The 14629-nt window shown below is 51.6% G+C and overlaps 1 protein-coding gene across 8 annotated transcripts in view; it reads right to left on the bottom strand.

Moving 5' to 3' along the window:
• Positions 1 to 6628: 6628 nt before the first annotated feature.
• Positions 6629 to 14629, bottom strand: part of Rgs3 (regulator of G protein signaling 3) — a 136122-nt gene continuing 128121 nt past the window's right edge. For 6 of the 8 annotated variants that reach the window (XM_076934837.1, XM_076934838.1, XM_076934839.1 and 3 more), the window contains 5 exons: positions 12654 to 12715; positions 9861 to 9962; positions 9533 to 9594; positions 8770 to 8936; positions 6629 to 7554 (listed from right to left, as the gene is read on the bottom strand). In XM_076934837.1, coding sequence (XP_076790952.1) covers positions 7369 to 7554; positions 8770 to 8936; positions 9533 to 9594; positions 9861 to 9962; positions 12654 to 12715 — 579 coding nt within the window. In that variant the 3' untranslated portion in view covers positions 6629 to 7368. Of the gene's footprint in view, positions 7555 to 8769; positions 8937 to 9532; positions 9595 to 9860; positions 9963 to 10062; positions 12616 to 12653; positions 12716 to 14629 lie in introns of those variants that run through there. The other 2 variants (XM_076934842.1, XM_034502413.2) reach the window with 2 other exon arrangements.

The raw sequence follows: 14629 nt of genomic DNA on the forward strand, positions 1-14629 counted from the left end.
AGACAGAACACAAATTGGTGGTTGCTGGTGAGGTGGTGGGGGTTGTGTGAGACTATAAAAGGCATTGGAGGGAGCTCTTTGTGGTGACAGGATTGTTCTGTCATTGTGTCACTGTAGCCCCATTGTGGTAGGGGTTCCACAAATCTACACTTGTGACAAACTGACATCAAACTCCACACATGCTACACAATGCCAGTTTCCATTTTGGATGCTGGTCTATAATCATGTAAGATGTCCTTTTCGGGAGGTACTAGGTGACGGGTACACGTGACTTCTCTGTACTATTTTTGCAATTTCCTGTGAATATGTAATTATTTCAGAACCTCAAAATTTAAAATAAAACCTTGCTTTCATGACAGTGGGAACTTTCCCAGGAAGACAGACACTGGCCTGTATGTTGGAGGGCCAGGTCACAGAAGTAGATGTGTGTCCAGCCATGGTGGGAAGCCAGCCCACCCAGCTCCTTTGGGGTCATCTGATTACAGCTACATGTACAGCACGGAGGAGAAGACACAGTGGCTTTTTAAACCACTGGACTTGGGGCAGTTTGTTTTGCAACATGGTAGCTGACTTGTAAATATCCACTTGCCTTCTACAGCCTGAAGAGAATAGGTGGCTGCCATTGGTGAGAGGCAGACAGCTGCTTGTCCCTCAATATCTGTTCTACCCTTAGCATACTTCAGAGTCCCAAAGTGATAAAACCTCTGTTTTGTTTTGGTTTGGTTTGGTTTGGTTTTTTTAAGGCTGGCCCATATTGCTATCTAGATGAAACCCACATTTCCAGCTTCCCTTATAACTCAGTGTGACCATGTGACTAAGGTCAGAAGTGACATGGGACAATCTGGGGCACCTACTAAGAGATGACTGGCTCTTGCCTTTTGCCCATTTTCCATAGCTCCCTGACCTTTCACTGATAGCTAGAGACATCTTGGCTGTGCAGTGGAAGCTGCATCTTTAGGATGCAAAGCAACAAGGAAAGGCATTTGGGAATGTTGATGCTCACGGAAACTGCATAGCAGCCCTGGGCTGCGGGCATGTCCATTTGCTTTCTGTGTGAGAGATCTTTCTTTTTGTCTTGTGGTTCTGTAACTCACAGCAGAACTCAAGCTTTATCTGCAGAGGGGTAGAGGTTCCTGTGAGTGTGGGCAAGTGGAGGCCATGGTCACAGTCAACCTCAGGTGTCATTCCCTACGTGTTGGTCATCTTGTTCTTTGAGATAGTTGTCTGCTTGAGCCTCCCCAGTTCTGGGCTGGCAGGGATGCGTCTCATAAACTCAGGTTCCTATGCTTTTAAAACAAGCTTCTCCCACGGTGGCTTCTTAGCTTAAGCCTGTCCTCAGCCCACATACTGAGCCGTGTGGCCAACGGTTAGATACCAAGTAAGCACTGGTCACATGTCAGACACTGGGATAAGCCTGGGGATGCAGGGAGGAGTGAGACAGATTGAGACAGACGGGGATACCATCCCCGAGGATTTTACTGTTGAAAGGGGGAGAGAGTGACAAAGTGAACCCATAGGGACAGGCAGTTATAACCTATGGCAGGTGAGGAGGGAAAGACACCAGGCACTCTGTAGCAGACAGCAGGGCCTCCATAGTCAGTGTTATCCAGGAAGGCATCCTGGGGAGGTGACAGCTAAAGGGAGCTTCAGAAGTAGGGTTTGAAGGGTGAAGTACAGCCTTGAAGTCAAGAAAATGGGCTCATAGGCCATCATACCTGACGCCTCTTACCGGTATCCCCATGGGCAGGGCAGACTCTGTGCCTCAGGTTTTGTTTGGTTCGGGAGATTGGAGTTGTGTTTATTTGTTTGTTTGTTCATTCATTTGTTTGTTTTTAAAGGCTTCATGTAGTCCAATCTAGCTCTGTAGAAATTGCTCTGTAGTTGAGGCTGACTTTGAACTTCTTGCCTCTGCTTCCTGGGTGGCATGTGCACACCATGCATGGCTTTTGTGTCCCCTTTTCCTACTGAGAAATTAGAGATCTCATGAGTTTTAATTGCTAGACACTTGCCAGAATTTCCCCAGTGTGCGTTCTTAACTTAAGGTCACTGCTGCCTTTAGATGCAGGCTCAGCGTCATCCCCATATACTAAAGGGTAAACCGAGGCCAGGAAAAGGTAGCAATTTGTTCAAGTCTAGACAACTAAGTGGGTGACTTGGCTCCTGAGTCTGGCTCCATGACACCTTTTGACAGCAGCTACAATGACGTCTCTGCGCTGAGCAGAAAAGCCTGGGCAAGTTAACCCTCCATCCATATTAACTGTGCCATCATCACTACCACATTAAAGAGCTGGAGGAGGTGCAGCCAGGCAGGGACACCAGTATGCAAAGTCCCTGAGCGGAGACTGACCCAGAGCATCTATCTGGGATGGAAGGCAGGCAGCTGGTCTGCACAGGTCTTATACCTGCTCTCATGTATAGAGACCTATTAGCACTCTCTCTTCATAAATGAGGGGTCAGGGGTTCAGAGAAGTGATGGGACTCACCCAAGGCCACGAAGTATAGAAGTACATGAACATGGCTCAACCCAGGTCCACCAGCATCCAAAGGGCCTGTTTCTAGCCACTTTGGTCCTGGCCTGAAATGGACTGGACTCCTTGGATGGAACCAGCCGCTGGCACAGGCAGACTTTGAGGGGAAAAGCAAGCCCGGGACACAGACCTGAAGGCTTGGTGCCTCTGTGGTCCTGCTCGTCTCTCCATCTTCCCTGTGTCTCCCAGAGCACTACAGACTGAGTGCCTCCTCTACGGTCTTCTCTGCCCCTGATCCCACTCCCAGCTCTGTGTAAAGTAGGTTTTGGGGACTGAGGACTGAGGTCTCATGCCTGCCCATGCTCACCCACATTTCCCAGAACCTTCTCTTTCCCTTCTGTGTGATGAAAGTAATCCTTAGCTGCTACCTTGGGCTCCTGGGAGGATGAGTGGAGATAGGGCATGGGCCATGCTCCATGTTCAGTGTGTGCCTATGTAGAGGGAACTATTCTTCTCATCTGTAACCTGGCCTGCCACCCCTCACCGACAACATCTTCTCTTTGCACTGGCCTGAAATAGCCCCACAGCTTTGCCTCAAGAATTTCCCCACCCTGGGGCACCAGCATGGCAGGAGGTCTGGGTACTTCTTTCTCCTGACTCACTCAATCAGGGAGGAGACAGACAAAGCCAGATGTTGCCAACTGTAGGCAACACAATAGCAAACAAGGTATATCCCAGGGTCTGTGGCTTAAGTAAGGGTCTAGAACTCTAATAAAGAAACAGGGCTGGGGCTGGGTGTCTGAGCCTGACACCTGGATGGAGCTGGAGGACAGAGAGGTATATCAGAGACTTAGAATCTTAGAGTCTATAGGTAGTCACTGAGACCAAAGTCCCTCACAGGCTACCCAGGGCCTGCTCCAGGATCCTCACTTCAGACTGACAGAAGTTGAGAGCCTTCAAAAAGCTCCCAGGCCTTCCCTGCATACCCTCAGGAAATAATTAAGTCCCTGCCAGGGAAAGAATGCAAGCAGAAACCTAGGAAAGGACTCAAGACTGGATGACAGCTTACACCAGCTGGTTTCTTGCAGGCTGGAGAAGCTAGGGACCCTGAATGTCCTGGGCTAGGATAGCACAGAAAAATAAGTTGCTTACTTATTGGTCTGAACAAGAGGGCTTTGACTCACCCATATGGAGTCCAACTGAGCTGACACAGACACCCAGTAGAGTGGCAAATGCTGTGCCCTCCCTACTCACTCTCCTAGCTGACCCCAGCTGCTCCCAGCCTAGCTAAGCATGGGCAGCCATACAGGGACAGGATGCCTCTGACTTACTCCTGGGAACATGTTGGTCATGTCTTCCAGCTAGCTCCACAAAGATCAGGGGCCTGAGAAGAAAAGCTACCCATCCTCTCAGGCCTAGTTAGAGTCCAGGCCTGGGGTCATTCACTTGTGATCCCAAATGCTATTGCCAATAAAACAGCTTATATGTAAGAAACACATACCCATGCCAGGACCACCCCACAGTGACTATATGTACAACCTGGCTTAGAGTCACAACTCATGACTGGCACAGCTGCACACAACACACCCAGAGGCAGAGAGGCTAAGAGACTGACTTACAGGTTCAGGACTAGGGGAAGCAGAACTAGGGACAAAACCTGGGAGGTTGACTCCCAAGTCTCGCTGAGCTACAGCCTTGGCTTGCCTCCGTCTTCCTGGCTGTGTGAGAGGATGCTCAAAAAAGGCCTTCCCAGCATGAGAAGCCCAGACTACTGGACAAGCAGCAGACCTAAACAACTCTACACAGGTGAGGGGATGAAAGCCTAACAGGGTGAGAGGGTGTACCCAACACATACAAACACCCCTCTGGGAGTCCAGGAGGGGCCAGGACAGGAGAATCCAGTGCCTTTCCAGTCTAGTCTCCAGATGCTCCACACAGCCAAAGGCCTCTGCAGCCAAATGAACCAGGGCGTGCATGAGTCATGGAAGTCAAGCAACGGGGCCTTCCGAAATGGGAATTCCATCTGCCTGACTTTGTTCTCCTGGACTTTGGTTTCCATGGCAACTTGGGGTTTGGAAGGTAAAGGGTCTGGCTCATGGTTATATCCCTGAAACCCCAAAAAAGAAGACAGTAAATCTCTGGGTGTGACCAGGCACTTTTCTAAGCACAAGACGCCACAGAAGAGCCAGGCCATGGTGGGTATCAGGTCCTAAGCTCTAATCTAGCTCTGCTTTGAGCCACTTGGAGACACACAAGAAGTGGTTTCGCAGTCTTCCCTTAGACCTCAGGTGTCAGATCCTCCAGCTCAGTCCTGGGAGAAGCCTGAGAAATGTCTGTGCTTTCAACTAGAAACACAGCTCTGCTTCCCATATGTTCAGCCTTAATGAGGGTCCACGGTAGGAAAGGTCTTTACTGTTTACAAAGCCAAACAGGCTCACTGGCTAGGCCCACTGGTAGGTTTCCAGGGCCTGGGGAAGGAAGACCCAGCAATCTCCTGGAGGAGCAAAATGGCTTCCAACATATATGGAGTCCCTGCTCCGTGCCTGGTCCAAGGCAAGTCCTTCATATGCATTGGCTCACTGGGCCTTCAACCCAGAGCAACTGATATCTTCCCTATTGTAAGGCTTGGAGTCCCATAGTGACAGGTCAGTATTAGAGCGAGTCAGTAGCATCGACAGGGTTCAAACCAGAACTGCATCATTCCACTACCCAGGCAGCCTTTGGAGACAGAATAGCCACACCTTACTCTGATGGTGCTTGCCAGAGCTTCATTGACAAAGCGGGAAATTAGTCTAGCATCCATAGCATCCAGGCACTGTTTCCAAGCCAGGCCCATGCGTAGCATCCTGGGGGGGGGGGGGGGGGGGGAGCAGAAGTCAGCTGCTCAGCTCACCCAGTCCTGCCAAGTGAAGCCCCAGATCTGCAATGGGAGTAGGACCACAGACCCTCTCCAACTCAGGCCCTGCCCAAGCATCCCACACGGCTCAGCACCCAACTTCCTGATGGAGATGACTAGCTCTGATCCTCTCCCTGTCCAGGGGGTCAGACACAGCATGGCAGAGAGTGACTGCCATGTCCTCTGTATCTCCAGCTCCCTGGTGGGCAGACCTGTGCCCACGACTCCAGGCAAGAAAAAAGATCTAGGGCAGTGGTTTCGACCTTCCTAATGCTGTGACCCTTTCACAGTTCCTCACGTTGTGGTGACCCCAGCAATAAAATTATTTTTGTCGCTGCTTCATAACGGTAATTTTGCTACTGTTGTGAATAGTAAATACCTGTGGTTTTTGGCAAACTTAGGCAACCCCTGTAAAAGAGTCCTTCGACCCCAAAGGGGTCTCGACCCACAAGTTGAGAAATGCTGGGTCCTAGTGGATTCTGTCCAGACTCTCACACGCCAGCTCTATTGAAACTCATTAGTCTCCCAGAAGAGGTAGTCTCACTAGGGACCATGCCTCATGAGGTTGTATGTGTGGGCATCAGGGCCTGCCCCAGTATCAGCTTGGCTCTGGGCTCTGGGGCCTCTTCTGCCCCCCTAGGCAAGAGGTCCAGGTCCTACCCTGGAGAATTCCTTTGTACGAGGCATTTTATACACGTGTATCTTTGGCTACACAGGAGAGGAAACAAAGACACAAAGGAGAGAGATGGGCCTAGGTCCTCAGAGGAAATCTGTGGAGTCCTATTTCCTGTCCCTTCGGGTCTTTCTTCTGTTAGGGAGGCCTTGTGAGCCTGCTACCATCTTACCAGAGACTCTGGCCCCATTCATCTCTCTTGCATCCATCTCAGTACACATGAATGTGCCATGAAAGTGCAGGAAGTGGCAGAAGGTCACATAAGCAGCTAGCCACCCCACTGAGCTGCCACCACAGGGCCAAGAAGAGCCAACCAGGCTTCATTTAGACTCTGTCTCTGCTACTTGCTGCCTCAGGACCTTACCCAGGTCACCTGACTTGCTTCATTGTCCTTCATGAGGGAAGCTGCCAAGAACCCCAGAAGCATGTGGCCCAGCCGAGGAATCATCCCTCCCCAGCAGTGTCTATGGGCCCCGGAGTGACTACAGGTGGTGGCAAGAAAGAAGTATCAGTTGGAGTGACCTTGCACCTCCCAGGCCTCCTGGCCCAGACACCAATGAAGGCTGGAGACCAGGAATACACAGAGACCAATGAGAATATCACAGGCCTTTTATTTGCCCCAGAACTTGTTTCTGTGTGGCCGAAGGGCACTATGCTTTTCCAGATCTCTTGGGCACCTAGGGGGGTACCAGATTTCTGTAGCATCCCCCCAAAGCCTTGTCAGTCTAGAAGGCCCAGCTGCCACCACTGGTTCCTGGGACCAGCAAATGCCCTGAAACTGTAGGATGGTGACCACCCCTACAGGTGGCCTTCGCAAGGCCTTGGGTAAGATATTGCACTTGTAAGTTAAGAAAACTGACAGGGTGAGAGCTTTCCTATTACAGTTCATGTGCCAAGCATCCAACTACTGTTTAAATAAATAAAACTCAAAGGGGGAAGGCCCAACAGCCTCCAGGATGGACCTAGAGCCCAGGCATGGGCCTCCTGCCCCCACCCCAGCCAGTTCTCAAAGGAACTTGGTCAGCGGGAAATCTCCAAATCTCCAAAGCAGGGAGCCACAGCTCCTGATCTGGCTCCTCCAGGGCCCTGACCTGCCAGGGCCCTTGGTCCCCTCGTACCAGGGCGTTAAGGACCTGATGCGGCTGGTCCTCCTACTTCCTGTAGTGGCCTGGGTCTCTCTCAGTCCAGGCCTTGAATTCAAATGTCCATCTGTCTGTCTGGAGACACAGCCTCTGGGGGCTTACTTGCCCCCTCTGTCACAGGGAAGGGAGGCGGGTGGGCAGGGAGCCCGCTCCGCTTGGTGTGAACGCTGAGCTGGATACTGGTGGTCCCTAGAGCGGGGGACTCATCTTCTTCTGGTTAATGAGGTCCAGGTAGAGGTCAGAGCGAAGGAAGCGAGGGTAAGAGTCCTTCTCCATGAGCCCAAAGATACGTTTTTGTGCCAGGTCAAAGCAGCCTCGGGTGATGCTCTGCAGGTTCTCCTTGGTGTGTTCTCGTGTGTACGAGTCCAGGTTTACCTATGGAGTCATAGAGGGACATGGTCAGGGGTGACTGTCTGGAGCCCAAGTACCGGGAGGTGGGGGGGGCACCCCAGCCTCTTCTGTACTAGATGACATTACGAGGGGCCACAAGACCTGGATTAGTCAAGTGCTGCTGAGAGGCAGGATGTATGATGCCTGAAAATGCCACTCCTAGGGTCAGGCTGCTGAGGTTCACAGGCTAGCAGCCTTGAGATAATCCCCCAGGGACACTGCCCCTCTGCTGTTCTATATACGGGCTAAAGGTGCTTCTGCTGAGAGCTGCAAGCACTGCGTCTGCGTGACCACACTGTGGGCACTCAATGGGAGTAAGCTTTGCTGATCAAGCTCTCTAAGACCTTCTTCATCTTGTGTGTGTGTGTGTGTGTGTGTGTGTGTGTGTGTGTGTGTGTGTCTGTGTGTGTGTGTGTGTCTGTGTCTGTGTGTGTCTGTGTCTGTGTGTCTGTGTGTGTGTATGTGTGGCTGTGTGTGTGTATGTATGTGTGTGTGTCTGTGTGTGTCTGTGTGTGTCTGTGTGTGTGTGTGTGTGGCTGTGTGTGTGTATGTATGTGTGTGGCTGTGTGTGTGTATGTATGTGTGTGGCTGTGTGTGTGTATGTATGTGTGTGTGGCTGTGTGTGTTTGTGTGTGTGTGTGCATCCTTGCATCACGTGGAGGCCAGAAGCCGGCCTTGGCTGTCATTTCCTCAGATGCCGTCCGCCTTACCTAAAGACAGGGTCTCTCACTGACCTGGGGCTCACTGATGAAGCTAGACTGTCTGGCAGTGAGCCTGGGGGAATCCTCCTGTCTGCCTCCCCAGAGGGGATTACAAGCATGAACCTCAAAAAACTTGGCCCGTTTGTTACACAGGCTCTGGGGCTCCAACTTGGGCCTTTATGCTTGCAAAGCAAGCCCTTGACCCCAAGTAAGCTATTGCCTGAGCCCAGACTCTCCCTCATTTCTAAAATAAGGACAATATTTGGAGTTGTTTGAGAATGTCATTTGAAATTAAACACTGGAACTCACAATAAAGAACTCAGCATATGCCAGGCACACAGTAATGCCTAACTAGGCCATTCTTGTTATGGACCAACATTCTATTCACTGGGCCACCTGGCAGACTAGATACTCTAAGAGTCACTCAGGTGGCCTCGTCTCTTCCTGAGCTGTTGGCTGCCTCCTAGCAGCAGAAAGGTTCCTGGGCCAGGGGACTTACCTCCTTGCAAGCCTGGATCGCAATGAATTCAGCAAAGATCTTCTTGGCTTTGGCTGCCATCTTGGACTGTGATTTGACCTTCTTGAAATCCTCACAAGCCAGCCAAAACTCCAGGTTCTCCTCACTGAACTCAGTGCGAAGAAAGGCCTGGAACACTTCTAAGCCATCTGTGAAGGGAGGACCAGGACAGAGTGAGAGGCAGTCTGCCTTGCCTGTCCTTAGCACCCCACAATGCTCCCCCTCCAAGAGCCTTGAGAGGGGACATGCTGGGAGCTTAGCAAGAGTCCCTCCTGCCCAGAGAGCAACGGAGAGCTTGGGTGCAGTCCTAGCCCTGTAAATGTCTTGTTGGGGCCTCAGCCTGGTTTTCCCCCTATCTACACTACAGTGACCTCCTCTGTAAAATAAAGATTATCAATCACTTCTCCCGGAGCCCTGTGAAGGCCCATGGAGACCTTACCCGAGAGGAGGCACACTTGGCCCAGTACATAGAAATGTTCGCCCTTATTCTGAGAATACGGTCTGAGCACACAGGTCCCAATGGTCTTTGGTAGGCAGGGCCAGCTCGCACAGGCAGGGAAGGGCTGGCAGGAGCCAACCCAAAGGCTAAACTAAGGGCCTTCATGTGCCCTGCAGGAGCGACAACTATGTGGGACTAGGAGACAGTCAAGGCGCTTCTGGCAGATACTCTCTGGGTTGAGTTACAGGAAGAGGGGTGGGGTGCTGAGAAGGAAAGGAGGAGACAGAGTGGCTGACCCCTACTCACATTTATGAAGCAGCAGCTTTTCCAGGGACTCACTCCACTTGAGGGCTTCCTCCGAGGTAGGCCTGGAGGTTAGGGTAGACGTGCGTGAGGACCGGGGGCCGGGTAGCTAACTCTACTTTTGGTGCCCACTATTACTGCCTGGCCTTTTCCCCAGAACAGCAGCTTCTGGAAGGAGTTGCTTGCTGGACACTAGGTTTCCCCCAAACAACAGTTTCCATCACCTCATTGCAGGATCCAGTAGACAAATCCCCTTCCCCAACCCCACTGCCCGGCCCTACTCTTCAAAAGTCAGTATTCACCAAAGTCCCAGGATGCACAAGGTACCTACTTGAAGGACTTGGTTGTCTTGTCTGTCTTGCTGGCTGGCTGGGCCCCAGGAGATTCATTCCGCCGCCTGAAGATAGCCAGCTTATTCTTCATGTCCTTGGCTCTGGGGGCAGAAGAACAGAAGAGGGTTGATCAGCTTAGTCCACAAAACCCCTGCAAACTTGGGGTGCAGGAGGCCATGGGCTGGAGCGAGTGGCACCTACTCCTTCATGGTGTGCCGCCTCTGTAGGTTCCCATTGCGTGTGAGGTACATGCCTCGGAGCATCTTTGAAGAGTCCCCCACCTTGAGACTCAGGATGGCGTGAACTGAGCGGCCTCTGGCTCCTGCCTCCCACCGGGTTCCTAGGCTTCGAGGTAAATGTGCACTGCAGAGAGCTGGAGCTCCTGCGCGCGCTCTCTGTCTCTGGAATCCTGTCCAGATGACTGGACTTCAGGCACAAGCCCGGCTGGGACTCAGACAGGCGGAGCCAGGAAATGGGAGGGACCAGAGGGGGGAGCAGAGAAAAACAGCCCTGCTGGCCAACCCTGAGAGGCAGCGTGAAAGGGGCATGTGTTTGCAAAGGACAGCCCCTGGGGCCAGCCCCCGGCAGAAAGCCAGACCCAGTTATTTGTGACCCACCTCCCTTGTTACTATGGCAACGAGTGGGGGGGACAAGTCAGCAAATTGCTGGGCAGGAAAGAGGGAGGGAAGGAGGCTCTGCCCACCAGGGTGGCAGGACTGGCTATTTTTAGCCAAAAACCATTTTTAGCCAGGCTGCTCCTCCCAGAGGCAGATTTTAGCCTTCAGGAAGCTACTGGTGAAAAAAGGGTTAAAGGCCCCCTTGTTCTATCTCACACCCCAAGTCTGTGATCCCCTGCCAGCTCCTGGAAGCTTCTCACTCCTATCCATCCGACAGGGCAACCCGTTATTATACAAGAGGCCCCAAAAGTCTTAGTAGTAGTTCTAAGCTTGAATAACCTAAAGGGTAAACTAGCGTTTACCTAAACTTGGTCGTGGTGGTTGTGGGGTGGATCATTGGACAGTTTACTTAACTTCTACATATTTAGTTTTATGATTGAATAATTTTTCCCCCCATTTTTGGTCTCTTCTTGCAAAGCCAAGGAAACTAAATAATTAAACTTTCTAGATAGTTTGTGGCGTTTCTCCTTCTGAAGCTATTCAAGCCTAAATGCTCCCAGTTGTACCTCTGAGGTCATGTGTGGTGCTATACCTACCTGGTAGAGGCTGGCAGCTCAGCTCTGGAGACCAAGTCAAACCCAAACTCCCCAAGTCTGCTGTGTTGTTCAGCTCCTTAACCAATCTGGAGGTCAAGTTTCCTGCTTGTCTAACAAGGATGATACTCCTGCTACCTGCTGGGGTGTTCAGGACTCTGGGGTGGGGTGGGTGTACAATGCCAGGCACAGAAGTGCTGGGACCTAAGAAGCTGCAGTCACATGTGTCCTGGGGTTCAGGAACAGCTGCCCAGAGATGCCCCTCACCCCACCACCGCTGCAGTAGGTTCTAAGCCAAGGAGTCCAGAAACCAGTGGCTCTCTAGGTCAGGATAGGAACCCCAAAGCAGACTAGCTCCCATTCCTTTGGTATGGAGGTTGGACAAGTTAACTTACCTCTTCATAAGTCTGTTTCCTTTTATAAAATGACGATGTGGCACATTAAAAGGGTATGCAAAGTGAGCTCACCTACTTAATGCATATAGAACCCAGCACAATGAACACTGGCTATTGTGTTCCTATCAAACGCTAAGAGTCCTGTCTAAGCTTTGAGGAATGTGAACTCCAGACATTCAAAAGACGATGCCTACTTTTAAAGGCAGCTAAAGAGTGTGGGTCTGAGGCAGTTCCAGAATTCTGGACGCCCACCCTCAACCACCACCTAACGGTCTCCTAAGTACCACCAGCAGCAGTTCTGGCATTGTTCGGATATCTCCTTCCAGTCCCCATCCCCCTAAACTGCAGCTAAATAGGGAGTGTCCGGACAGAGGATTGCTGCTTGTACATTTCACTGTCTCAGGCTGCAGTCTGAGAGAAGCCCACTGTTGCTGATAAAACAGGAGAGGGCATGGAAGCTGGAGAAAATGGTTCATAGACCAGTGGTCTCTAACCCAGGTCTAGGCTAGGGAAAGGGTCACTAAGTCTTCATGCCTGGGGAAGACTCCTTCCTGTCTTATCTGTGGTGCTACTGAACCCCAATTCCAATTCCTTCTTATCTGTGGGTGCTACTGAACCTTGAAGCAAAGGTGGCCTCCCTCTGGGGGAATGTGTTCCTACTGTGAGGTATGCCCCACAGACTTTTCCCTGTAACTCTGCTCCTCTGGAACCTCAAGACTGAAAGCTTGAGGAAACCTAATGAGAGCACTGCCTATCCCTCATAACCCAGAGACTTCGTTAACTGGCACCAGAAATAAAGGGTAGGGAGCCTGGGCTGGCCTGGCCAGAAAGACTTGCAGAGCATGGTATAGTGTAGCTAGGCCAACAGCGCCCCCTCCTGGCTATACATGAGACTGTTAGCTTACAGGAAATCCAGAGAACTGTCAGTTCAGCTCTTTGTAAGCCAAGAACTTTTCTACATCACTGCTTGGCCCAGAGGCTAGGCTGGGCCAGGGCTACTTAGTTCCTGCCTCGCTCTGAGAAAATAAACTCTCAAGATTCTGATGATTTATCCTGAGTCTTCAATATCTCACTGCTCCTTAGTATCTGTCTCGCGGAGTGTAGGTGGGGTTGGGGTACAACCCTTCTCCCAAGTCTGGGGTAGAAGAGAAGTATGCCAGAAGACAACCAGGATTTTCCCAACCTACATGTTTTTGCTCTTTCTCTTCCGGGAGGCTTCATCATCATCTGCGAGGTCAGTTCCACTCATCTGTGGAGAAAACACAAATACAATGTTGTCTGGGTATCCAGGGGCTGCCGCCCAAGTACAGAACACAGGGCTCCAGCAGCCTGCAAGCAGCCTGCTGCTCCCCAGTGCTCCATCCATGACAGAGCTCCCAGATCAAGCAGTTGGCTTCTTTCTGGTTTGTGGGGAGAAGCAGAGGGACAGTTGTCACTGGGAACAGAGTATCACTTTCAGACATCCTGGCTGGCAGGTGAACAGGGATCCAGACTGACTTCTGCTCTGTGATTTGGGTGGCCACTGCCTCTTTCTGATTCTCCATCCCTCAGTTTCCACAACCAAGACCCTAATGGCTAGCTCAGGACTCGGGGTCTAAGGAGACTGAGAGCATCCCCCTTGCCTTAAAGCATTCCAGGACTCCCTGGTGCTCTTGGGACAGCATCCAAACTCCACCACACGGCAGAGAATCTATCATAGTGCCTGGCACAACCAGTTGCCACATTGTCAGTTAATCTCCAGACCAGCACCTGTTAGAAGTCCCCTCCTCCGCCCCAGCCCAGTAGAGTTTTTGCTGTTGTCCTTGTCCTTGGTGACTCTCCTAACTCTCCTTAAGGTAAGACATAGATTTAAGACACCTCCACCAAGCAGCTCCGATGCCTCTGTCCCCAGGAAGTCTTTCATGCCCTCTTTATCTTCTTAAAGGTCCCCCACCACACCCAAAATGACTTGTCTGAACCCCTCCTCTGCTTGGCTCTGAGTTTCCCATAGGAAGCCTCAGATAGACTGGTCACCTTCCTATGGTCAGCATGGTAGAAGCACACATTTATCAAATAAATGTATCCAAGAAGATGCAGCCTGGAACACTGCCTCCAGGATCCAGGGCCTCCAGTTTCATCCCTGTGTCCCACCGCAGCCTGCAGAGTCTATAGCCCCAGCTCCCTGACTTTGCCCAGATGGTACCTCCTGCATGAGAGGCCCTCTCTCTTGTATCCTCCATCTCCTTCTAGCTCAGACCCGTCATCTAGCTTCTGTCTCATTAATCCTCCTAGAAAATCCATAAGTAAATAGAGGCTCATTGTCATTTGCCCAAAGAACACTGTCCCTTTAAGTGACAGAATCCGCCTATGTAAATCAAGGGACTGTCCATCAGGGGGCGCAGCACTCAAGTGCCAAAATGGCACAAGGTAAATGTTTCCAAGGAAAGACTCAGGAAAGGCTGCCTCCTTCCTGAATCAGTTGCCACACCAGAGCGGGAAACTTGTGTGTGTACGTGCATTCAGGGGTACACACTATGTGTGGAGCCAGCCCCCCACCCCACCCCCCCCCCCGAGCATATGCGCTGCTTCTACCCACTTGGAAGACATTTTTTGTTGTTTTGGTGACAGCAGATGCCTAGGATCGGTCATCTGCCAAAAAAAAAAAAAAAAAACAGGCAGAAGATTCACCAGGATGACATGTGGGTCCCTAGTCACAGACAGTCTTGGCACCCAACTTCGCCGACCCTGCTGTGCCTGACCCACAGAGACACGGGCTGCAGTTGGTCTAGCCTACCTCAGCAGTGCTGGGGGCCCCCACCCGTGGGAAAGAACCCACAGAGCTGGGTTTCCTCCCATTCTAACCTCGGCTTCCGTACTTTATCAGCCCCACACAATGGGCCTGGGGACCACTCCCGCCAGCCACCACCCCCCAGTCTCTGCACTGCTGGGAAATGGGCTCTTCCTTCCACTACTGGGGGGTGGGGTGGGGTCATCTTCAGGAGGGACCGGGTCCTAGTGGGAAGCTCTGAGCCCTGGATCTCAGCTTTCAGACAAATAGGAAACCTGAGCACTAAAAGGGGGCAGGATGCAACCAGAAAGACCAAAAGCTGAGACAGAAGGCAGAATCCTCCTGGGCCCTAGTGCTTCTTCAATATCCCCACTGGCTGCAGCCTTGGGTCTTTGG

This window comes from Arvicanthis niloticus, chromosome 5, assembly GCF_011762505.2.
Source record: "Arvicanthis niloticus isolate mArvNil1 chromosome 5, mArvNil1.pat.X, whole genome shotgun sequence".
Lineage (NCBI taxonomy): Eukaryota > Metazoa > Chordata > Mammalia > Rodentia > Muridae > Arvicanthis > Arvicanthis niloticus.